The 27,271-nt window shown below is 38.1% G+C and overlaps 1 protein-coding gene across 1 annotated transcript in view; it reads right to left on the reverse strand.

The window, feature by feature from the left end:
• The window catches only part of MCC (MCC regulator of WNT signaling pathway), a 195,131-nt gene that overhangs the window by 64,956 nt on the left and 102,904 nt on the right, over positions 1-27,271 (reverse strand). The window contains 1 exon segment of the mRNA XM_053932546.1: positions 3,237-3,350. Within this exon segment, the coding sequence (XP_053788521.1) occupies positions 3,237-3,350 (114 nt within the window).

The following is a 27,271-nucleotide window of genomic DNA, read 5'->3' on the forward strand; positions in this document are numbered from 1 at the left end:
CTGAATAATCAAGACGATGGCAAATAATCATTACTGCAGTAATGAGACTTACTGCTGTGACACAGGATCCAGAACAATATAGCATATTCTTTGTCTAGAGCTATTATAAAAATCCAAAATAACAATGACTAAGTACAAAAAATGAGAGAGCAGGACAACCTTGTGACAGGAGATGAAATTATAAGAAAAATATAGTAAGTGAATTATCTATTCTTGTTGTACTTGCTGAGACATTCAGCATGTTATTAAATCCCATGCCCAGTCACAGAACTGCAGAACTCAATGTCATCAAGGATATTGGAAATGGCAAGAATGCAGATAGATTAGAAAGATTATACAAATCCATGGAGGACAGGACTATAGAGGACTATAAAATGTGATGTGGCCTCCTGCTCACAGATGTTGGCAGAAAGGTGGGGGATATGAAAGAGAAAAATTCTCTATGTGCATTTCTTATGCTCTCCCTTCAGACTCCCACTGTTTATCAAAGCCAAGATACTGTGCCACACAGAGCCAGTAGAAAGCACAACAATTCTCATAATCACAGAAAGATTTTTGGAAGAAGACATTAGTTGTGGTTGACCAGCGTTTCACAGCAAATTTCATTCAAGAGATCATTTTATTGCTGAATTGTACACTGATAAAAATACAGAGAAAAGAGATCTGTGTTACTGAAATAATAGAAGCATGTAGAGAAATGCTAAATCTGGTCTCCATAGGCTGCAGATTTGGAAGGGAGTATGCTACAACAACCACTAATCAATTACATCACTTCACAAAATCTTAAGCCCAGGCTGTCCAACTAGCTTTCTTCACCATTTGTCATCTATTACTTGCGTTGTGGTTCCCCAAATCACCTCCACTCTGCAAATCACTTTCTTTCTTCCAAATGCCTCACATGCCTTATGAAATGATGGGAAAGGTATTACCAAAAATGCATTTTAAGAGCTATTTGTTCCAGAGAGCATTTACCATGCCAGCTAAAATGAAACATGTGCTGCCTTAGTAAGTACAGTCCAGATGCAGAACAGAGATTTAATACTGACCTACTAGCATCTGAGTATGGTTATGCAGAACCAGAAACACCTCCTATTTAATTTATGCCTTCTGAACCTCTGATTCACATTAGACAAAGGCTGTAGAGGAAAGAGTAATGAACAAATCTCTGTGGAGTGGGAACAAAAGTTGAAAAAATATGTTAAGTGGCACACATACTTGGTATGCAGTTAGAAAAAGAAGGCAAGGTACAGTGGTTTCACCAGTGTATGTCTCAGTACTTATGCACTGCCAACACATTCAATGTATGAGTTGTGTTTGTTTAATGATTTGAATTCCTTAAGAAAGATTTGTATTTTATTTAATACATCCTAAATTCTATCCTCTTGAGGGCTTCAGAAAAAATGAACTGCAAAGAGATAAATCATTAAACCTTCATATAAAACTGTTCATTAAAAATACTTATTTTTTTAACCTGAAATCTAGCTATCAGCCTGCCTTTCAGATATTCCAGTTATGTGCTCTTCACAGGTCAGGAGGCACTAATCACTATGTTTGCTTTGCATGGCTCAATATTGAGTAAAACCCCCAGCATTACAAACCAAGCACTATATACACATGCATAATTGGTAACACATCAAAGAAAACACCAAACAATCTTGAGCTAACAGAGCACATATTAATTGGTATTAAGAACTGATCCTTAATCCTAATTGCCATCAGTGTGTATTTGGTACTGTATGAGAGCACCTACAAGGCACTCTTTACTGGCTGAGCAATAGTATCTATATTTTTAAGTAAAGATCCAGAAATAAAAATGAAACACTAACAAAAACCTGTGGTTAGCACCAGACCCTCCAGAGTTATAAATAACAACAATAAAGTCAGTGCAATCATGCAGAATGATGTGGATCATTTGGATACAGTGAATCCATCTGAGAGTTTAATGATTGTCAAATGCAGCCTCATATCAAACTGTAAGCCAGAAAGAGGACTGTATCCCAAGAATGCCACATAAATTAGAAAGGGATCTCAGGATTATAGCTGATAAACTATGTTAACTCCCAGCGTGGGTCAGGATCACATATTAAGGGGAATAAAAACATGAAAGTGATTTTATTTCTGGATGTTACATTGATGGTCTGCAATAACAGCATCACTTACAAGCCCATAAATCTTAAAAGCAGCTGAAAAAAAACATTAGGGAATGCAGGCAAAGGCCAAAATAAGGGAGGACTGAAGAAAGAGCCTGCAAATCAAGACTGCTTAAACGCTTTTATATTTGGCTTGAATTTAAGTAACACAAATGAAAGGTCTCATCAAAATAAACTAAATACTGAAATCTTTAAATCGCAAAGTCACAGAATGGCTGAGGATGACAAGAACCACTGGAATTTACTCATTCAGTCCCTTATCCAACCCAAGACCTGGTCCAGGTGCCTTGAGTACTTCCAAGGTTGGATATTCTACAACATCTCTAAGCAACAAATAAGGTGCCATACTTTACAGGACAAAATGCTTTGTTTGTCTCTAACCAAGAATTTTGAGTTAACTATTTATATTTAATATATTTATTATTTTAATATTTATTGAAATGTTAACTATTTATAAAAGGTATTTGGTACAATGGCAGTATCTGAAAATGCAGACTTTTTTTGCAGGAGAGAGAAATATTAAAAACAATAGTTCCATTTTCCTTGCTTGCATTTGCCTCTACATAAGAGCTATGAAAGCATTAGAGTTCCAACCTTATTCTTATTTAACCCCTTGGCTTTCCACTGGCTGTGTTTTCCACAATTCCACAATTCCAACTGGCATACTGGAAGCCAGACTGAGATCACAAGTAATTTCTCACATAACATCAAAGCACTGAAAACTGCCAGTAACTTTTGATCAGTGTTAATTTGTGCTGTGTTTAAATGTGACCCAGGAGTGCAAGGCTCTGCAACCAGTTACCTAACCCACTGAGAGCAACCTGTAGTTCTTATATTCTACAGTAATTCAAAGCACTTGTTGCTTATATTGACTTCAAAACAAAATGTATCTAATTAATTTTTACAGGTTTTTTTTAGAAGACTGTCTTCAACATATAAAAGGTATAACCTGTGGCAACTATGTGTCTTGCAGTCTTAAAATTCTTTTGACCTGTGACATTGTTTGGTATTTTATCCTCTCTCTGAGGAACAAGGACTGCACAAAACCAAGGATTGCCTTCAAAATCTTGAACTACTATTGCTCACCTGTGCTTTTGCCAATTTCTTTTCCAATAGGTCACGCTCCTTTTCTGTTTGTTGTAGACGCTTATTAAGCTCCACAATGTCTCCCTTTAATGAAGCCAGGGCGGCTAAATGAAGCTGGAAGACAGAAAGGAAAGAAACAAATTAACCAATTCACAAGCCATTTAGCACTAGAGAAGGGATAGAATTATATGGCAGCTATAATGATGCTGGATTTATGTAGTAGTTAATAGGAACTTCAGTAGAACAAGGTCTAAAAGAAATCCACATGCAACTAACAATTTAACGAATAGTTTTTTTAATATGGAATTTTTCTTTCCAGGCAGAACACACATTCCTTCACCATATCCTTTATAAGGGTAAATACAATGAGGAGTTAATTCAGCTAGGAATGTGTAGATTAGTTCTAACACTACTTTATTAAGACATAGCCTGAGTCTTGTGCTGTAAAACCTTACATTAAATGTTGTCTAGGATTTGCATTATAGAATAAGGCGTACCACATTTTGATGCCTTTAGACATACAGAGGTTATCAGTTTGGTGAAAGTGGATAGCTCCATGCAAAGGATTTGGTTTTATTTTGCAACCAGTGCTTACTCCACTACAAGCTACTCTTCTGCAGTTGTTACTCTCCTCAGTCCCACGCCAGGGAGTTTCAGTGATTCTTATCTACTAACCCACATATGAAGAACCTGAACATTTTTTTCTTTCTGCAGCAGATCTGTTTGATGAAAGATACTTTCTACACTTAGCTGATAGCATGTAGAAATATATATCAGGCTAGGGTAACTCACAACATTGAAATTAGGTTAGCTACACAACTTAAAAACCAAGAACAGTTCTTAAAAGAATTTTAATTGTTCCCACTCTCGTCCTTAAATACCCCATTCATCATTTCACCAAATGTGCCAGCCAGAATTCAATACTAAGTATTGACAACTACAACTTGAAAGTCCACGAAGGAGCACTAGCCACTATCCCTGAAGTCTTTCTTTGTGGTTGTAAAGAAACACCTTTAAGTTATACTGGGTATGAAAACAGAAGTGACCTTTCACACCAGACCAAGCAACACAGCAAACACTGCTCTGCTGCCAAGATTCAGGCAGAAATACAAACTCTGCTTCTAATCCTCCACCCACTTTCAGTCCCTCAATCTGATATTCTATTCAGCAGGTCAAAAAATAATTTTTCTTGTTTCATTTACAATGAATCAGTTAGTGAGTCCTATTTTGATATAAATTCTACCTTTATAATACTGGAACCTAGCAAAACCATAGCTGTTTTCCCATGCTGATGTGTGAAAGCAGCTGCCTGACAGCAGAGAAACCAGAACATTTGGCAACTGGTTCTTCACATACAGTATTCCCATTGTTAATGAAAAAAACTCTGCCTTCAAGACATGAAAGATAATTTTAGAAAGATATTTAGATGTGAATTCTGCCTTTTTAAATGCTGTGTAACTAGTTATTCCCTTGATCCTCACTTGTTAGTTCAGTTGACAGGGCTTTCATTATATCAGCTACAAAAACACCTTACATACATGCAGTTATTTGTTTCAGTACAAATATACACATGCACAATTATATATTGCAGAACATTTAAGATTCTCAAGGCAGCCTCATTTTTCATGTAAAAACTCAGTAACTCAGGCTTGCTATGGGCATATCCTACACAGCTTCTATAAAGTATGTACACTGAAACCTCTTAATAAATCCAGAAACATCCTGAATACTTTAAAGTATTTTTTGCCTTCAGAAGAAGGAAACTATGTACTGATTTTACAGTGCGGAAAAAAAAGATCCAGACCAATTGTACCAATCTGTTCGTAACTTTCTTCCCATTTTCAGGAAACCTAGTGAATTTTTAAGCCATTCTTTTACCTTATTCCCATAACAGAGTGGAATTGTTACAATGAAGCTCAGAAGTTTGTTCATCAGAATGCACATCCTTCACCACAGCTTTCAAATAGTACATGAAAAACGGCTACAATTCTCCAAATTGAATAAAACAATGATACATAGTCAAATATCATTCCCTTTCATACCCTGTAATTAAATGATCACCAGCTGTTGTTTTAATTAAATACAAGACTAATAATGCCCATACACATGGCCTTGTAATATAAAAGGACACCATTAATTTGAAAATCTCAATGAAAAGCAACTTGTTCTCTGAACAGCGGAACTAATGAAGCAGACTTCCAATGGATTTGTCTTTGTCCTCTTTACCCTCTGGAGTCCGCTCAGCTGTTCTTCATGTCCCCTAGCACGCTACAAGCTGAGTAAGAAACAACATGAATTGTGCCTGGTTTTACAGCAAACCTGCTGCCTGGCCTAGCAGCCCCTGCCAAACCTGAGTATCCAATATGTGAGTTACATCCACCTCTGTGCTCAGTATAGCATCTCTCTTCTCCAAGTAACCAAAGGATGGCTTTAATAATGGCAAGGAAAGCTTGTTGAATCTTTTACCATCCAATACTACCCTTTCATTAATTGGACTGTTTCAGTTTCCAAGGCTAATAAAATTAAAAAAAAAACCAAAACAAAACAACAAAACTCAAACAACATAGTTAAAGGGCAGACTAGGCAAAAAGAAGCCATCATAATAGAGGAGGGCTGCTTGTGATACTCTAGTTTGATACCTCCAGCTATTACTGAATACGTAAGTTTAACACAGACATTGTAACTGTATATTCATGGCAGAGTCAAGATCTCCTCTCCAATTCATTAAAAAGGCGAGGAGAGGAGTGTTACAAACTATTGCTGCACTTTCCCTTAAGGTGTGAGTGTTCCCACAGACCATGCTTCCCAGTGTGCTTGTTTATCACAAGGCAGGTGGGAACTGGAACATGATCTTTGGATGTTGCTTTAACTCAGAAAAGGAAACATCTGATCAAAGAGTCTATGTAGAAGTATTCTGGGTGGGGGAAAAATAAAGTTCATGTTTAGATATCAAGTTTGATAATCCAAACTATTAAAGTGGGAAAGACTCAATTTAAAAATCCCAACCAGTAAGTCAATCACAATTGTAACTCTGAAGCACTGAACCACTACAGGATTGTGACAACTGAGAAAGAGAGAACAGGGATAGGTAGCCACACGGCATACTATTTTTTTTCTCTCCTCAGCAAATAATGACAGATAAGGCAGAGTCATAATGACTAACACTCATACCATATATTAATAGTTCAAGGTGGGCTGCCTCTTAGTGATACAAGATTTTGAAAGAGATCAAAAACTCAGCAGTGTACAAAATTAATACAGACAGCACAAAGATTTCTGCTCGTACAAGACACTGGTCTCAACCTTTAAGCAACAGTCTACAGAGAGACTGACTTCATACAGAGAAAACAGTCAATTGACAAAGCCTGTGCTGTTAAAAAATTTTTACTGATCCAATACATCCACTCGACTTCCATCAAGGAAAAAACACTGTTGTGATGCTGAGGCACCCAAACTGTCCAACAGGACACACTGGCTCAACAGGTGAAAGCGAAGATAAGAATGGTCAGACTAGTCAACCAATTTGCTTCTCTACCATCATCCAAGAAAGTAAGAAAATACATTAGATGCATAGCATAAATAAAAAATTCATTACCTGTCTTAGCTTAGAAGCTACAATTTCCTTAAGCTTTTATTGCCTTGAAATAAAAGGCAATAAAATGAAAAATAAATTTTTCAGTTGCTTACTGAAAAATATGCACCACATGCTATACCCCATATATCCTGCCAGGTTTTAATATATTAAATATATAGTAATAATTACTTATAATTGTTAAGATATTATTAATATAAGGTAACAAACTGTATAATATGCCTTTGTTAAAATGCAAACCAGAGCACAGCTAAGTTTTGAAAGATACTATAATTATAAAAACGTAAGAACAAGCTTAGGAAAAGCAACTTCCTAACCTCTGATCAAGCCTCCTTTATGAATGCAGTTTCTTCCTCAATATCCACCTGCTTCTACACGCGTTTCATACAATACTGCAGACATGATATGTGATGCCTATTTTGCATTGTGCTTTGAAGACTGGTTTTGGTGCTGTGAAATATTTTATGCAGGAATTAGGAACAACATTTGTGGGCAGTCAGATTTCTGAAGACTTTTATGGGACAGAAATACAGAAGTAGATGGGATAATAAGATGATCTGAATGCCAAGAAAGCAGGTGACTACTGTAGTGTTGTACACACTGCTAGATGTGCTCTGATGCCAAGAAAAAAACAAGAGAAAAATCACAAAGGACAATGAATGAGGGTATTGAAAAAATGATAAGGTTAAACGCCCCGAAAAGCACTAAAATTACTATTACACTCAGCATTTTTCCAAGCCGTTGTGAAATATGATCCTCACCACTAAATCTGATCCACATTTTTCATTCCCTCAGCCTGGAACCAGACTAATTAACCATATTGCTAAAACCAGTTGTACTGACTGCACGTTTGCTATTTTCAGCAGAGAAATTACAAAAGGACCTATGCACGTAATTCTCTGTGAAATTAAAGTACTAATCTTATCTTTTTCGTTTCCTGTATTCCTTAGCTACAGTACAACTGCACACCAGTTTGGGAACCGATGTTCAGAAAGGCAACTTCTGACATAACCAGGGATCATACCAAATCATACCAAACTACATACCAATACAATGCAGCCGAACACCAAAAGCCCAGTTTATTCATTCTCTGTTGTCCTCTGTGGCTGACCACATGAGAGAAGGATCAGAGATGGGCCAGGGTATGTGTCCATGAAGCTCTGGAAGAATGTGGCTGGATGGGACTGAGTACAGCTGTTGCAAAAAAAGCTGACTTGATCTCAACAACAAGAGGACCTGAGGGTCGGTTTTGATTTTGATAAACAACTACCAACAGCTGAAAAAATGAGCTGGTGTGTATTTCTCCCCAAGCTCATTAAAAGTGTCAATTTCTCTGTGTTAGCCAGGCCAGTGTGAGGCATTATACATGGCTCAGCCCAAAATAAAAACTATAAAACCATAATCAGCTGACAGAATTTCAAAGCGAGTGATGAGCTTGAGCCAGTTTCATTTCACACATTTACACCTGGCAAGGCCAGGGATGCCCAGGGTGGTAGTGGTGATTACATTAGAGAGAGGCTGGGAACCAGAGAGGCTGGGCTGTGATTGAGCTGTGCATGGCAATTGCTCTCCTCTGCTGTGTTTGACTTGTATCTGTATTGTGCTCTCATTGTGTTTTGTGACATGATGCCAAAACAGAAATCCTGTGTACCATCAACTATCTTCAAATAAGTAAATCTGATGTTAAACATCACACCTTCCACATGTGGACTGTCTAAAAGAATCTGGTCAGAGAGTACTAGACTCTGCCATTCTCTCCTCTTTTTTATTTCCCACTGGAATTTTGCATAGTTTAGTGCAAATAATCCACAACATGGGCATTTTCTGTGTATTCCAACTACTTAGTTTCATGACAGGCACTATACATAAAAACATCTGATTAAATATTAAGAATGTTGCCTCTTTTCTGAAAACATTCCAATTCTTTTGTTATCAAATTACACTGGACACTATGCTGGCTTTGAAAACCCAAGCTGCTTTTTAACATGAGAGATGATAGGTGTAGAGGACAACATGGAAAATAGAAGTTAGAACTCCAGCTAACAGAACAGAAAGGGCAAAACAGCAAATGTCTATCCATTGTATTTTCTGACACCTTTCTTCTTCAAGGGAAGGAGAGATTTCAGTCAAGGAATGAAAAGGTTGGTGATGTAAGTTCATAGTGAAAAACACATCTGAAGACAGAACAATAAAACCTTCAGCAATCTCAGGGCTGTGGTTGTGCTGTGGATTGCTAACTTTCATAAATGGCAGTACAGAACATTATCAGCGCTGGTCCAGGGAAAGCACAGACAAGGCTGGCACTTATCTGCTGAGATGAATGAGAAACTTTCATGCTAAGGCCTGGTAGATATACTGAAGACATGTGAACAAGGTACAGAGGAAAAAAATTACACGGAACAGTAAGTGTGAAAGAAATCACAGCACTGCTTCACACAAGCAGGAAAAAAACCCAAACAAAAAGAAACAAAAGTCAAGTCAAAGCTTAAAAATCCTTCCAGAAGAGAAGTTAAAAGATGTGAAACTCATGTTACAGACATTTGTTACAGATAAAACTCCAAGGCGTTGTCAAGTTTACATTTTATCAGGAGCACAGATCAGCACTACTTGCAAACAACACTTATTTAAAGTGATTGCTATATAAATGTGTGGCTACTCTCAACCATTTTTCTTCTCTGTCCTACACAATTTTCATGCCACCTTCTCTTAGCCACGGCCCATAAAATGTGCATTTTTTATGGTCCACATGATGAAATAAATGTAATCAAATGCAGTTTCTGTAAATTTACTGACAAAATGGAAGGGAAAAACATAAAAGAATAACCATATCCCAGAAGCAGTGACATGACAGATCGATATTCCCCAGACATTTTCAGCCATATGATCTCTAGAGCACAGCCCTGAAATATCACAGTCAACAGCCCTGTAAGTAACTATCCAAGGCAAAGTCAAAATTACTAAAAAAAGTGGTACCACTGAATTGCTGTATATACCTACAAATATGCCCTAAAACTTTATGTCTCAAACTACTGTTACGTGCTAATAAAAAGTATATATATTTTCAAAGTGACATACAAAATGGACATTTTGTGACTGTGCTACTGAGGCAATTATTGTTATATTAAACATTAGACAGTTACTTGATATGCTTGTGCAATACTAAACAAATAATACACCAACACTTGCCAGGATGGAGCCATTCAAATTCTAGAAAAACAAAGACCAAATTTTTGTAAGACACAGTTTTAATATGAAAAATCTGAAAAAGATGTTTTCAATCTGTTTGTATTATTTACAAACATTTTCAACTCAATTTGCTTGTTTTTTTTTTTTAACTGAAAATTAACATTTGCAGGCACTTGTGAATATTTCAAACTATTTCTTAAAACAAACAAAAAAACTATTGCAACTAAATCAAAGCAAAAAAATGATCCATAAAGAAAACAGAAGAAAGATTGCAGAAGAAGTAAATGCTATTCTGGTGAGCAGGATCAGTTTTAAAACTTATTAAAGAAAAAAAAAAAAAGAATGTAATCATGGAAGATTTTCCCTTGAAAAATTAATCTGGTGATTCACAATTGATGAATGGACTCTGGTGCTAATTGCATTTCCGAGTATGACTGAGGCTCTACTTCTATTAAAACAGATGTTTACAATATCATTGAAAAGAAAATTTTAGGTGACATGAGAAGAAAAGCCAAATACTGAGACCTGAAAATAACAAAAGGAGACTAACACTTGAATCTGGGACTGCAGAAACAACTACACGTTGGCAAGTTCACTCCGTTGGCAAGTTCACTCATTTGGGATTCTTAAGAACCTTCCCTGTGGCACTGCAGGGCAGCCCACATGTCCAACTCAATGCCTCAGAACTGGCATCTACACTGTGTAGGAAAGGTCAGCCTTGCTTTTACCTTCCAGAGGAGGAACCTGCAGTTACTTCCACTCCCAGTGAGGGACCAAAACAACAGTAATAAGAGGGTATGAAAATGGGCTTCTGGGGAGACTAAGCTTAGCACAAAATACTGTATGCATTTTTCAACACACTGTCTGCAATCACAGCCTTTCTTTAACTAAAAAAAAAATAAATTACTACAAAATTATGAGCTAGGAAGGGTCGTAGCTAGGTCCTTCATCCAGTCTTAGAAGGATTTTATCCTCCTTCAGTGAACTCATTTAGCATTCTTACTCACCTTACACTTCCTCTCAACATAATTTAAGTAAGGCAAATTATCTCTTTATCACTGCACCAATGGAAAGAGGAACAGACTTATTTTTTCCTATCTCCTCTTCTGTCCAACATCCCCAGAGAAAATTAACAGAGGAGAAAAACAGCAAGGTTCATTGCAGGTCCTTTTCCCTTGAAATCTCAGCATGCCAAACTCCTTTCCTCTATTCCTTTCCAGTTCCTTGAAGTGACAGGCACACTATTTTCCCCTCAGGAACAAAATGAGTGGAAAACTAATCTCAAGAATGCACCTCATTCAATCCTTTGCATTTAGCATTATGGTGACCCACAGTACAGTGCTGGCTGCAACATTACAAGATAGGGTGTAAGCTCATCCACACTGGATTCTTTACCAAAAGTTCTGCCATTTTTTGTAACAACTGAACTTGCTCCTTCAGTCTCAGCTTTTTCTGACAATAATACAGATCTTTCAAAACAGAGATCTCTATTCAAGAACCATTCAAACATTAGATACTACTTGTTATGCTAATTTAATAATAATTTACTAAAGTATTTCGTGGTTCTTGAGTTCTTTCCAAAAACTATCTCAAAATAACTTCTGATTTTGAAAGATAGGACTGTGGAACAGCAATAAAACTACTTACAATGATACAAAGGATCTCTGTCTCCACAATGACCCATGTGATCTCCTGTCACCATAAATTTAGAGAAATAACATCTGTATTGCCAGGTCCAATCAGCACTTTGTTTCTACTGTAAGCAATAAAAAAAAAAAACCCACAAACCAAAAACAACTTAATCCAGAAAACAAACAAAAAAATCCACCAAATCCTCTAGGATGTCCAATTGTTTGAAACTCACAGAAAGAAAACATCTCTTCAGCTTTCCTTAGTCAGCTTATGCCCTAAAGAGCTTTACATTAGAATGTCCATTATGTAACTTCCAAAAGTACAGTTCTAAAATGATTTTTAGAAGCAGCTAATCAGCTTTGGAGCTCCCAGATGTGACAGCAGAATTGTCTGGATGTGCATGTACTTGCTTAACGAAGGACACTCAGCACAGTTCTTAATTATTTCACCTTCCCAACGTTAGCTGCACCTCTGAGACTTTCATATCCTCTTCCCTGCTCCTTTATGCTCCGGCCAGCAGCCACTCACACTTCCCTCTTTTGACGGCCACTCCTTCCAGGAGGCCCAGCATCCCTAAGGATATCCACCAGTCAAAGCCTCTTCAGAGTGAAAAAGTAGAAAAGTTGTTGAGGTCTCCAGTGACCTCCTAGCTTACATTGAAGCAGTGGTTTTTAAAATGCTTTTAGAAAGAAAACATATTATAAGGGTTACGGGGTTTTAAGTATCAACCACATTTACACTCCTGGCTGTAAACCTCAGATTAGTCCATGCTATATTCCCAGGTCACTGTCTCACTACTGCATGTCAATTCTTAGCACAAGCAAGTGTTTCCTAGACCAGAACTTGCCATTTTAGGCAGAAGTCAGTTCTTTTGCCCAGTAATCTTCACAAGCCAACCAAAACTGGATGCACAACTTCACGGACAGTTAAGTTCTTAATACAAATCCAAGGCAGGAAAATTACTTATGCTACTATAACTTCAGTTGGTGCAGGAATTTTCTAGCTCCATGCCATAAACCTTTGTGCGAGTTATCTTTCAGTATTTCTCTCATACGAAATACCCAGTTCATTCTGGCATTTTCAATCACAAGTCTTGCATTTTTCACTGCCTCCTCTTTCTTATTACCTGGTCAATACACGGGGGAAAAGCTGACTAATGTTACTGAAAGCTTTGCAAGTGGATGGCAAACTGCAGGAGCAGTTAGCGTTACTTCCTGCTGAGGTATTCCACTGCACTGGATGTTATTATTCAATTTATAATTTTAACAAATTGGATACAAAACAATTACTGTTGCAAAATACAGCCCTGATAAGGCTCTGTGATGAATCATGTCCAAGAGGGTGTTATAAAGAAGTGAGTATGTCAACAACAACAACAACACTGCTGGAGGAGTTTATTTACACCAGAAAATGCTAAAAAAAGCATCTGCTGCTTATCTGGATTTCAGTACATCAGTACTTTTTTATATATATTTATGTAAAGATTCTTAATGAAAGTATGCTGAATAAAGAAAAGACTCAAGCACAATTGCTATGTTCTATTCTAACAAACTGCTGCCCCTTTCTAAAAACAGTTCATAGCCCTATTCAACTAAGTTCTTGCTCTCTGTGGCATAACTCTTTTGATAAAAAACTCTTACTGAAAAATTCCACTTAAAACCTCTTCTTCTATCTGGAAAAACATAATTTGCATAACTGAAAATCACTAGAGGTTTTTTTCCCCCCCTGCAAGATAAAAGCAGTGTCAGAGAAACAAGAAACTGAAAATGCCCTCCACTACCTTTCATCCTCCAACTGATACCAGTTATTTAAATGTTCAGATCTAGTGCTAGCCACCAGAAAACCTTATGCAGGATTTCTGCATGACGCCTCAAACTCCTTTCTGATAGCAACTACGTTTGGAATGAAGCAAACAGTACAAAGATACGCCGCTCATGAACCAGAGCTGTTCAAAAAAACTCAATTGCATGAATACGTTTTTCTTTTCCAGTGATACGGCTTAAACTTAGAGCAACAGAACCTCCAGTGCACAAATTAAGAAGGTGAAAATAAAAATTGATAAATGTTTATTATCAATTGCACTAACACAGATAAATTTGCACAGCTGGCAGACCTCAACTTGCTTACTGAGTAAGTATTTGTACAGGTAAATTTTTTTGTATTTCAGTAACACCTGGATATATTACTCCATTCAGGAGAAATATTTTTTTTGTCATGCACTGGACTAATAACCCAACGTGGTATCTCTGTCTGTAGCTTCAGGCACAGCATCTTGTTCCAAGTGGCTTCATACTTTTTCAGCAATTTATTTAGCAGGCTTCTCCCAATATAAAAGCAAGTAGCTGTAAAATTTGCAGAGAATCAAGAGTCTGTAGCATGACAAAACCAAGTCAGATCATTTGAGTCTACTGGTGACAGCAATTTGTTAAGATGGGATCAAAAATAATTCAGAGGCACAGACAGTAATTGTGAACCTGAAGAGCTACTCTGAGTGTTCATGAATGCAATGGTTAGAATTTCAGTCCAGTTTAAAACTCTGTCTGCAAAACTTGTGGGAAGAAAAAGGTGTCTGGAAAACCCTGGTACAAGATTAAATGTTTTTCTCTTAACCTCTCTTCCCACAATGACCTCATTTTCTTTCTTTTTTTACTGTAAGTTCAGATACAGAGGCTTGGCAGATGAACTTCAGTTTTTCTTCAAGTGAGGATGTCTCTATTCTCTTTTTTAACTGGTATAAAAATATTCTCTTTCTCCTCAAGAAGTGTACAACAATTTTCTTAAATGTCAAAAACTTCTGCAAATGAAAAGCCATTTTCTAACCACACTATTTCATATTTGGGTTAAGGCTACTACTAATTTTATATGAATTTTTCTCTGCCAATTTTTCCACAAAAGAATAAATGTGAAGATTCAAATGTGTCTACCAGACAATTAATCTTCACTTGTATATAGACACACTCAAAATTTAATTGCACTTACTGAAATTACAGATGCTTATAATTATAAACCTGAAAGTTTCAGTCACACAGAAAAATAGCAATTGCTCTAACATTTTGAGATTAATTTACATAGTATTCCCAATATTATGTGTCTGTCTCTACCAAGCCCAAGGCAGATTCACTCCTTATCTTGGACTCTGAATGCCAAATTCAACCCTGTATTTCACCCATGCAATCCTATTAAATAAACAGGAGTTGCATAGATATTTATGAGTCCACAGTATGGACTCATATAAGTGCACATCCCCTGAAACTGTTGTACTCTCCTTGAGTGTAATTTTCTTTGCTTTAAATCATCAAATAATAACATTAAAAAACATTACTAATTCTCTAAGGAAGTCAGGACAGCACAGAAAGTTGCTTTTACAATATTTTGACAAAATACATTTTTTATGTTTGTATCACACAAACGCATGCCTACACATGCCCGTATGAAAAAGCCAAATCAGGGGTCATGACAAGACAAAATTCATAATTTAAAGCCATTGTATGTGTCACACATCCCACTTAACACTTCAAAAATGTCTGCATCCTTTTTATGACCACTTTCACTAACATTCACCCATACAAAAAGACTCACTGTGAGCGTGACATATAAAAAGCTTTCAAGCAGTAACTGGCACAGCTGTAAATCTACATAAGGCTCTACAAATAAATCTTGTGCTCCCTGCTGCCGATATAGAAACATTAATCTTAAGAGGAACACAAAGCAGCACCTCCTTATCTGTTTAAAGTAGGGCAAACATTTTACTCATGTTAATTGTCCTGACAGAAAAGGATCAACACTCCATTATTCCATCAAACACATGGCTTATTTTTCACCCCTGAACAGCATGTAAGTCAAAAAATTTGCTGATTCCAAAGTTGTAAAGCTATTCTGCATTAATTCTTCGTAAAAATTGTACCTCATTCATACAGCATTTTTGTTTGAATATTTATACAGCATGTGGCATATTACTTCATACAATCTAGCAGAATGAAAGTGGAAGTTACTTTTTTCATTTTTTGTGGCTTCACCATCTGTTCAGGTGAAGAGTTACATTGGTGCATTTTTTTCCATTCAATTTCATTTACATTCTCAACAATTGTTTCTGTGGGCTCTAAAATCTTGACATATCAAGAAATATTATCATTAATGTAATTTTAAGAATGAAACAGTGATCACTCTAATGTAACTGAAGAAACATCAGTGAAAAAAAAAATCAGCTTTTCCATCTTAAAGTAGATTCCTGTGTCAAAAAATATACTAAAGAAGTGCTGTATGAGACCAGACCAGAGGCTGACAGTCCAGCATCCTCTGAGAGTGGCAAATCAGAGAGAAGTTGAAGAAAACACGTAAGAACTACCTTTACACATTTGTAAAGCTTCTCTGGTATTGCTTTGCACATTCTGCACCTCAAGGATAACTTTCGTCCCTTTTGATCTACTTCATATCACTCGTGAATTTATAATGCTCTCTCAAAACATATACCCCTTTTTCTTCCTTATCATCTGAGGCTAATATATTCTAATCTATTTAACAGGACAACCTCTTCCACTTTTGATCCTCTCTGGTGCCTTTCTTGGGACTGCTTTGGTTTTACAGTCCTGGTGCTTGACACATCACAGCCCTGTGGGACAGTGCCTGGCTGTACAGCTGGCCACGTTGATTTTTTTGCTGTCAGCAACCTCAATCTATACATATATTACATCACTGACTTCCACTACATTAACAATCTAGCCTGCACATAAGCAATCCTTGTGTTCTCAAGTATTTTTCCTGGGTATATTCCATGGTCCTCTGTGCTGAGAATTTCAAAGTTGTGTGTCCTCTCCACCACCCCTATCTCAGATAACTGTATCAATTGCAAGGAAAAACACAGGTCTTTAGGAGAAAGCAGTGGCAAGGATATTAGCAGTTCCCCCTCCATGAAGTGGGCAGGCTCTGTCTTCAGCTAAAGCATTTCTGGGGGTTTATTGTGTATGAATGCTGGTAACAGCTGCTGATATGCAAGCAGCAACACAAGACACGTCTATGAACACAGTGGGTACAGAAAAGAAGGCAACTTACAAGTGACAACATCATGGCATGTAGCAGAGATGGCAATTACCCAAATTACTTGTATTCTACAGAACAGTAGAATAACTTGACTCTTGGGTAACTTGACTCTTGAGTGGCTGATTTCAGTGAATGAAACTCCTACTTTCATATTCATATTTTGACAAATACCATCAGAAACATGCACTTCTGGTGAAGCACTGCCACATACATTCATCCCCAGCAACATCCCCACACCTTCCATCAGAGCCCACTAGCTAAGCTAAGTGTACAATTTCAATATACTGTTTCAGTATTCAAGCTACACCTACACTCTGCCATGCTGATTTAGTTGTAAGCCTTGATGTTCACATGGGGAGGTCAAGGGCTCGCAGGTGGCTGCACCCAGTCTTCCAGTCTGCAATTCCAATCTGAACTCTCCTTTCCTCCACTCCTGCCTGTTGTGATTTCTCCTCTCCCCAGGATCTCGATATAAGATACTTTTAGATGTTCTTTTTTTTCTGGATTGTTTATTGCCTTCCCCACATAACATTCTTCTCCTGTTCCCTCCCTTCACCGAAGCTGCCAGCAACTCACCGTGCAGTCTAGAGCCTGCAGTGCAGCAGCTGTTTCCATTCAGCCATGTGGTCCCTCTGAGGATGGAATTAGACCCTCATTAACCCTCTCCCTCCTGCTGTTATGCATCGATGCAGCTATTTAACTAAGTGCGGGGCGCAGTTAGTACCGTCTCTGTTTGCAGTCACCATTCCTGCCTCTTTCAGCTGCAATGCTAAGCATGCAGCAGCATACTCAGCTGCCACAGGTACCTAAGCCCTAGAACATAACAGCTCAAAAGACTCTTTCTAGTAATTAAGGTCGGTAAACAGATATTTTAAGAGAGACTGTGTGACAGGGATCACATTTACAACAGCAAGGGTCAAGTTTTAATACATGTTATTGCTTGAAAAAAAAGCAGCCATTTCACAAAGTAATCTGTTATTTCTTGATGGTTTTGTGTTTGATTTGTTGAGGGATTTTTTAACCTGCTTAATATAGTGGAATTCTTTATGATATTTCTTTGCTGAAATACACCGAACTGCTCCATGTGCCAGAGTATTTCGAAATACATACTGAAAAACAAACTTTTAAAATCCTGTTGAGATAAAACAGCTTTTTAAAAGAAGTAGCAGCTGTAGAAAATTAACACCGGTTGTTTTCTATTTTTACATTACAGTAAGAAGGTGAGTGCTCCTCCCCTGCCCAGCCACAGTCCCCAGCTGTCTCAGTCCATTTTCAAGTATTTTGTCCTAAACAAGAAGGTATTGGTGGCTTTCTTTCACAGACAGCTACTTGCCTCAGGCATCTCATCCAATTCTCAGGTTAAATTTGTCATTAGATGGACCCCGACTGCAATTTACACAAAACTCTTATTACAAAAGAGCCAAGCTTGAAACAAGTTGCACAGCACTCAGCTAAGTACAGGCAGCAAAGCTGGAAGTGGCTACTTGGGAAGAAGCAGCAATGCCTGCAAACCTGACCCTGATCAGTCGAACACATTCCTCTTCCTGCTCTCCCCAAACTCCTGGGAACAGCCACAGAAGAGTGTTCAGTGCTTGGTACAAGGCTTGCTGTCCTAGCAACAGAACTTCCCCATCACTATTTTGTTTACTCTTCCTCTAAACTCACCAGAGGCCCTATTACTTCCATGCTGGAGGAAATCTGACTGCAGCACCTGGGACTCACAGCACAAACCCTTGACACGACACAGCTGATTCTGTAACGTATGTTTAACTGTTTATTCAAATGTTTACTCCTTAAGTGAATCTAGGACTGAGTTTGGGGCTCTTCTAGCCACCCAGATGTTAGAATTTCTGAGGGGGTTAGGGCTGGGGAACAAACTAAAAGCAAACAAGCAGTTTTCCTCTGAAGGAAGAATCCCTCCCTACCTCGTGACCTGAAATTATTGTTCCAGACACAGTTAAATGTCACCCACTGAGCATTATCTCCAAGCACTATGCAAAATACTCTTTGCAGTCTCAACAACTGGAAGGGTAAAAGAACTACAGATGCAGCCATGAATTTGCTCTTTCTTGAGTCACACAATGGGATATCTTCCTGCCAATTTGACTGTGCTAACATCACTGTAAAGCAATCTAATCAGCAGGAATCCAAATGTCCACTAAAACAAAGAAGAAAAAATAAAATCAGACCTGACCCAGAAAATGCGGGAATGTAATTTATTTTCTTGTCTTGTTCTAAGATTCCAGAACCAGAAAGTGTATCTGAAAGTCTGTGACAATCTGAATAAAAACATACTGGTATACACTGTATATTTTAGAGTAAAAAGGTGTCAGCCTCTCCCAGGACATGCTTTCAAAGAACTAAATCTGGTCAGTGGACAGAAAGTTTATACAAAACACATTACATGAAACCACCACAGTGGAGACAAAACAAGACTCAGTCCTACTGTTCCCTTCCACTTCAATGAAATTGTAATCACGAACATATAATTGCATGCATAATGTGGTTTAGCTGTCTAGGATATGTAAATTTCAGTTTAATTTTTTATAGTCCTAACATACCATATATCCACATCCAGTCAAATTTAAGTGTAGGTATTTCTTGAAGGAAAGTATGTGAAAGGCAGGAAGGGGAGACAAGTTTCCTGAGATTGTGTGCACCAGCTATATGAGATTCTCATATTTATCTTTTCAAATACCTCCAGTACAGTATTTCTGTATATGTAATTTGTAGTGCTCTTTAATCCTGTTACCAAGATTTCCCATTTGCCCAATCTCAACAGAGAACCAGAGAAATTTATAATCTGCTTCTCTGAGCTCTAATCATGCACAGTTCATGCACACTCAAAAACATCTATTCAAGTTCCATTAATAAATGTATAATGAGACTGAAACAGTCCCCACTGCACTAGCAAAATATTACACAATCTCTTCAGGTGCTTTGGGTCAAAATTGGATTTGTATTAACCTGGTTAAGATATTTTGCTGAGGTCAGTTCCACTGCCCAGCAAAAGCATGAGATTCAGAGTAAGTCTGCAAGACTGCAACATAAGGGATACCACAGGGCACCCTTATCTTCCTAATCTTTCCCCCAATCCATGTTCAGATAAGAATAAATTCCAGTTTGGGCTGCTATTAGAAAACAGAGCAGGAATGCTTATGTCTTGCGACTAGCCAAGTTTTTGAGCCACAGTGGTCCAAAGCCTCTGTCAGTAAGAGGTTTGTATCACCAATTTTGCAGCCCTCCTTGCAATTACTTCTACCTGAAGCTCAGAGCTGGTTGTATCATTCAGTGCTACACACCAGCCATACTCTGGAATCATCAATTCTGCCCTCCCTTTCCTTTCATACAATACCAGGCTGTGTACCTAGAGACACACGCAGTTGTAGGTCTTACATATGCTTCCCTTGTAGTTACCCCCAACTTCTCCCAAATGTTGTAATGCAAACTGTGGGAACTTGGTCAGTAAATGGTGCTGTGAACTAGACAACCCTGCTTTGAACTAATATACTTGAGTTCCCTGAGATTTGAGTTAGCTGCTTTTCTTAAGTAAGGACATTAAGGGCTTTTCTAATTAATAGCAAATGTTCCATTACATTACAAAATCAGAAAACAGGACAGAGATCTGGAAAAGAATTCAAGGACAGTATAAACCAGATGTCTCTAGGCAAGACCATTACACTTAAACATAAACATCTCTCTGCACAACTCACGCACATTTTTGCAGCGTTACCAACTCAACAGTTCCAGTGCTATTCCATATCCCAGAACTACACACTGCAGGAGATACAAATGCAGCACAGTCAGCCAAGGGAAAATCCAGGTTTGTTTTACATACTCAGCTATGTGACTGTCAATGGACAAGTCTCAATTGCCAACTAAAATTATGGAAACTGTGAGAATTAATCATTCTGTCTGCTCAACCCGCTTCTCAGCTACAGGCAGAATGAAGGCAAACGGGAACACCCCAGCCCTTCAAAATCCCAACAGGCCTTACACATTGTAGCTTAATTTTATCTGAGCTGATTTTGGGTTTCTAATCCTTACACATGGGATGGAGCTGTTTCTCCCACCAGTCTGAATCATCCACTTTGAAACTATTACATCTTCCTCCTCCAAGCTCCCCACAGATAATTGGAAGATGAGACTCTTCCATGCCTAATGTAACACAATATGCCATTTCAAACAATTAAGAAAACTATTACATGGGCAGAGATTTAAAAAAGAGTCCTCAATCGCCTTTTACTGAAGTCTCTCACCCAGCTAAAAACAAAGTAACATCATGGCTTAACAGAATTAGGTTACTTACAGAATTACACAAAAACAAACCAAAGAATCCCTCCACCCCACCCCACCAAAAACAAAACCCAAATTATTTCATACTCTTAAGAGTCCAAATAACACCAACAATAGCAGAGTATTGAGAAATTCCTGTAGCACATAGAAAGTAAGATTTGGGAGGCTCATTACTATCAACTCTTCTGAATTAAAGCCTGAAAACACCATACACTACTGGTTAAGGATCCCTGAGATTTCCTAGGCAGAGCAAGAATGTAAAACTACTAATACTGTAAAAATCTTGGAGTGAAAAGTAAGGTACCACATAAACACTTTACAGAAGTGGGCAATGATACTTCTTTCTACAGACAACAATACATGGGATTGTTTTTTTTTTTTTCAGATATCATACAGAAAATGGCAGATCTGGCACTGGAATCTAATTGTTTCATTTCCCAGACCAGTGGTCCTATCATCCAACCATCCTGACCCCAATGAATTTTATGAACATATTTTGGTAGGCACACCATAAGGTTAACTCTGCTTACTATCCTATTCTATGTGCATGAATTATACAGTACAGTAGTTACATTAAAAAACAGTCGTTTCAGAAACTAATAAAACTCTGAAATATTTTTTTTTTAATCAAAAATGAGGTGACAGTGCTAGTTTTCTGGTAACAAATAATTCATTTTTTAGATTAGGACAATAGGCATTAGAAAGCTTGTTTTGAAACAATAATTGAGAAGAGTAATTTCATTCACATAAAGCCACAAATGCACTGGTGATTTTATCTCTGTGAAGCAAAACCACAAAGGGAATGAAAGAAAAGCTTTTATTGTTGTACTGCAATGAATATGGAAACGATTTTTTTACCCACTGTAGACATTAAAATTTAGTAACACTGTTTTGAAAAATTCGTAGTAGGTATTAAGATATTTCAATCTGTCTTCACTGAAGAGAGGAACTAGAAGAGCTTATGCAGCCCCCACCAGACACCAACAAAAAAAATGCTTTCTAGATCACCACTCCACATCTTAAAATATTTTAATGCAGCAGCTATAAGGCAGAAGAGAAAGTAAACTAAAAAAGAACAGAGGTATATAAAACCTACACTAAGCACTAGTGTCTACAACTATATGTAAAAGGGAGTTGTACATTATTTATAGTTAAGAAAGCAGGACCTCAGATGGGAATTGAAATATTAGATTATATTATTTTAGTCGCAACTTATTCACATTTCATGGAAGCCATGTCCTGCAGTCATTTCAGAATACCCTGTTTTCTTTTATAAATTAATCACAGTAATGTGCCCAGCTGTCAGACATCATGGAAATACCAGCCCAGCTGGCAAACAGAATTCTTACCCTCATTTGCAAAGGTGACCAAATCAGTTTTTTACAAAGGATCTATCAGTTGATAAAGATACATCTGTCAGTGTACATGAGTTATGTTTGGAAATGCAAAACCCACCAAGCTAGAGCTAATCCAATGTACCTAACCTTATGTAACCAGAGAAGCAAACCTAGAGACATGAAGGATCAGGAGTGGTGAATCTGAAAGATGTGGAATGGTGTAAGGCTGATGACTGCTCCAGAAACATGAAATGACTCAGGCTGGATGGTTCATCTCTAGCCCAATCTTGTGCTCACAGTAGAGTCAACGTTGCTTAGGACTTTTTGTTCAGCTGGGTCTTGAAAACCTCCATGGAAGGAGACTGGATGTGGTAACTACAAAATATATCCCATTTAAGTAAAAGCTCCAAGTTTCTCAGGAGTAATTAATTTCAAATTTAATTAACTTACAGTCAGACATACACAATGACACCATAAAGTAAGCAAAAATGCCATTAAGCTGTGAAGAGGCATCAATTGGTTAGGCCCACCTTACCTAACTTCAATACCTATAAAAGGGAACTAAATTGGACTAATGACATCTGCAAGTAAGAGTAAACAGGCTGGTGCTGGAAAGATCAGTGAAGAATGAGAAACAGTACATAAGTTTTACAAAGACAGTTTGAAAATTGAAGTGATTTTGGTAGAAGGCCAGATAATACAAGATGGGATGATATTACACCAAAAGTGAGTTATGGTGCAGCAGCGCCCTGACGGACGCATAGAGGGAAAGTGAAGCAGCAGGAGAAGAAACTGTGCATTTATGGAAGGAGTCATGTTTGAGAGCCAATAAGATGACAGGCCTTGTCTGCAACTCAGGTAAGAAGTCATGTGGAATAATCCACTCAGTCCTAAAAGATGGAATTATCAAGCAGAGAATGAGATACTGAGGGATCAGAAAAGTACAATGAGCAGCACAAAGCCACTGACCAGACTGCTTTGCATGATTATCTACCTACTCTCAAGTGCTATTTTCATCGCTACAGATTTGTACACTTTTGAGACATATGAAGTTGAGATGAATAATCTGAGTAAGTGGCAAGGAGCAGGAGCTGCTACTTCCAGGTTGTGCACTCAGTATGGAAATGCATTTTGGGTAACAATAACTTTAATACAGGACAGTAAGAAAGTATATTATGATTTTTTTCTGAGTATATGATTGTGTTCAGTTCAACAATCTCCCAAGAGACATTTCCCAAGAGTTTCCATAATCTAAGACACTCTGAAGAGTTCCAAAAGGCTCTGAAATACTACACAGTAGTAGTAAACAAAGATATACACAAGGCACACCAAGCCAAGAGTGTTAGGGCCAAAATAAAGAGAAATAACATTAAATGAGTAATAACATCCTGCTCTAACAGCAACAGCCAAGCAAATAATCTCCGCAACACTAGTGTTCTTTGAAAACTTTAAACCTGTTCTTGCATTTAGTCCTCTTCATCTCTTGTCTTGAGAACATAAAGGTACATTTGAAATAGAAGAAAGAAAAACAAAAAAGCCCAACACAAAGCAAAGTATGGAATTATTCGTTCCCTAAAATCCTTAAAAAATACAACTTAAATTTAGAACAAAGCAAACTTCTCAGCACAACTTGATTTCTATCAAGAGATCTTCATTACTGTTTTACTACTTCTTATACATAAATTAAGAGCTTCTCCTCAAAAGTATCTCTGATAAGGATAAAAAAATTGTGCCTGAATTCTTCACAAGAGTCACACTCGTCATAAATGAGCAACCACAGGAAAGCCTGTAAATCCATTAATCGGATAGCCTAGCACAGCTTTGATTGGCATTCTCAGAATCTTGCTTTAGGTTGGCATTATTCTGGCTCACCATGGGAGACACCCTCTAAATGCCTGCCCTTCTATCCTGTCCCCACCCTGCTGTGGGGAAGGAGGCGAGCAACCAGCTGGGGAGTGGCTGCCAGAGGGGGTCAACCCACAGCACTGCCCTATAGCACTGAGCAGCACAGCACATTCCCAGGTGAGAGAATCCGTATGGCTTAGAGCACTCTGGCCCTCCCCCTTCTTTCAAATACACTCTGAAGACTAATTTCATGTCAGTATGTGATTACAGCAACAATAACAAAAGGCACAAAGGAGTAAGTAGGAGCAGGAAACAACTAAATCTAGGTGTTGGTTTGCTTTTTTTTTTAACCTATCTCAATTAAAGAATTGAAAATATGTGATAATCAAAATGTCAAAATGAACTTTCCAAAACCTAAATGAGATGTTATATAACTCAGTGAAATACAGAAAAACGTTCTGTGCCAGAAGAGGAAACTTCAACAATCATCTAAAAATAGTTTTTAAAAAATGAGGGAGTTCACTTCCAAATGAGTGATTGTGTCTTTGCTGCTTTCAAGCTGGCTGTAATCCAGCTGAGCAAGAAAGAGATTTGTCTTTGCAGGTCTGGCTAACACACAACTAATTTCAGAGAGAAAAGCAAATTGGAAAAGCATCAGATATCAACCTGTTCCTTTATTCTATAATGGCCAGAACACAAAATGACTTATGAGTATAGCACATAGGTCACACTGTAGCTTTTCAGAGCTCATCTGAAGTCAGCTTTACCTCATCCCAAATATTCTTTATATCATAGAGAAAACTGACAGAATTTCTCCCAGATTCTTTACAACTGAACCTCTGGTTTTTATGGAGCTCTAAAGAAGGAAAAACACTAATGAAGGGCAAAAACAAAAGCAAAGCTAACTGTCAAACCACAGAGGAAGCCAAGCAAAGTCCACTTCGGATGCAAGCCCCGGAGACAATACGAACACAAACCTTAGTTCTTGATCAAGCCTGAACTGTCCTGAATCAGTGGAAAACATCCCCAGAGCAAAGATCAAGGGGGGGAGGGGTGGGGGGAAACACTGTCACAACTTTCACAGAATTACACCATCTTCTCATTCTGAAAGGCTTTTCCTGTAAGGGACTGTCTCAGCTGAGATACCTTCAAGGAAACACCTATTTTGTCAGTCCTCATGACTGTCATTCATGAGTCCCCTGGAAACCCAGAGGGACACAAGTTTAAGCTGACCTCCTTGTTATCACCATCTCCTCCACATACTGTCACATTTCCGTGCTGCTACTTCCCACCTGCAGTCTTTGGACTAAGTCACACAGCCTACTCCTGCCTTCTGTCAATGTCACTCACCAGGAATGCACCCATGATCTTCTCTCTGCCTGAATTCTTATCTCCCCTGGAGTAGGAAAGCTAGCACTATTCTTTTGGCAAAACTTGTCAGCAAGACAGAAGATCTCACTCTGCTTGCTTCACAGCAAGATTCTTCCTGAAGTTTCTCTCCAGCGCCTTTTGTAAGTGTTCAAGACCTGCTTTGTACTTTTATCATCTAGGCCCGTAATTCCCCCCAGGACACCTAAGAGTATAGCTGTTGTCTTCACATCCTAGCCAGCACGAAGTCTCAGAACATCTCCACTGCCTCTGTGGTGAATATTTTGATACTGCATCCACAGATGTTTTAGTCACATATAAAGTTCTACAGGGAAGGATTCAGCTTTGCCTGTTTTTTGAACTACTGAAGCCATCCCCTTGAGGAAGGAAAAAAAGTGATCACATGGGTAGGGCTGTAACACTGTAATTTTCCCCAAAATTCAATCTGAAAATTAACAGTGTAAAAATAAACTCAGTGTACCCAAAATCTGAAAAGAAGGTGGATCCTAGTGAGAAATGAGCAAGTCTGCTACTAGGACTGTGATCTCTCACTCTTGACCTCCAGATGACTGCTTATGCTTCCCAGAGTATCCCGTCCATAGGGAGGTGAAATTTATCCCGAGTCACAGATTATGTGAATAACCAGGTCAGGGGTGTTAATAAGACAGAGGGAGCATGTGAGGAAGCAAGAGTGCCAAGATGTGCATGCCAGCCTTTCCAGGCCCAGTGTCCCAGTGACAGCTGTAAAACATGCAATGAGTTCACACAAGAAAGAGGAAGAATGCACAGGGGAAGGCCTGTGGACACAGAGGACCTTTAGACAGCACATAGTAGCTCTCATTGTTCACTCTGCTACAGAATTACACAATGACAAAGGGATGGAAAGGGAGGTCTCTAAGAGCAACAATAATGTGCATATTTTGGCTGGAAATAGAGAATTTACCACACTGGAGCAGAAAAGCAACATATCTGAGGCGTTTACTATTGATGAAAACCCTGCACTTGAGAGGAAGAAAGACAATAAAACTTGTATGGTCAATTAAATACTCTGCATGGAAGACTAAAACTATTCCTTAGTCCCTGCTGTAATTGAGCTGAGGTAACCTATACCACATAATCTAGTATAGATTAGACAATGTACTGATAAAAATAAGAATACCTGTGTCCCATCTGTGCAACAGCTGCCCTTGTGATAGCAATGAAGGAAGTGAATAATGCTCTTGAACTTCTGTCACTGCTGCTGTAAGGTGGAGAACTTACTTAATAACATCCTGACTGGTAAATGGTATGTGTGACTTGTCTAGGTCCAGAGAGGCACAGAGCACTGCCCCATCACACCTCCCACACTTATTCGCAGTTTCGAAAGACCCTCCTTTAGCAGGAGGAAACAAGATGTGGTGGCTTCTTCTCTAGGTGTGAAGTTTTAGTTTATACTGATTCATAGAGGATGGATACAGTGCAAACGTAAACCAGCCCACACACTTCCAAAAGGAAGCATGAAGAAAACCCCAAACAAACAAGTTCAGACACTCTGAAAGGCCTACACCAATAGAACAGCAAACTAGATATAAAACAAAGCAAGAGGTGTTTGTAATGTTACTTACATGATGCCAAGGAAATGCACAATGAAGGAGAGACTGCAGTACATCTTTCTTTTATTGTAACTGCTAAAAAGCCTTCAAACATAAGAACAAGGCCAGAATTGGTTTGGTTTGTTTGTTTGTTTTTTTTTTTTAACAGAG

Source organism: Vidua chalybeata, chromosome Z, assembly GCF_026979565.1.
Source record: "Vidua chalybeata isolate OUT-0048 chromosome Z, bVidCha1 merged haplotype, whole genome shotgun sequence".
Taxonomy (NCBI): domain Eukaryota; kingdom Metazoa; phylum Chordata; class Aves; order Passeriformes; family Viduidae; genus Vidua; species Vidua chalybeata.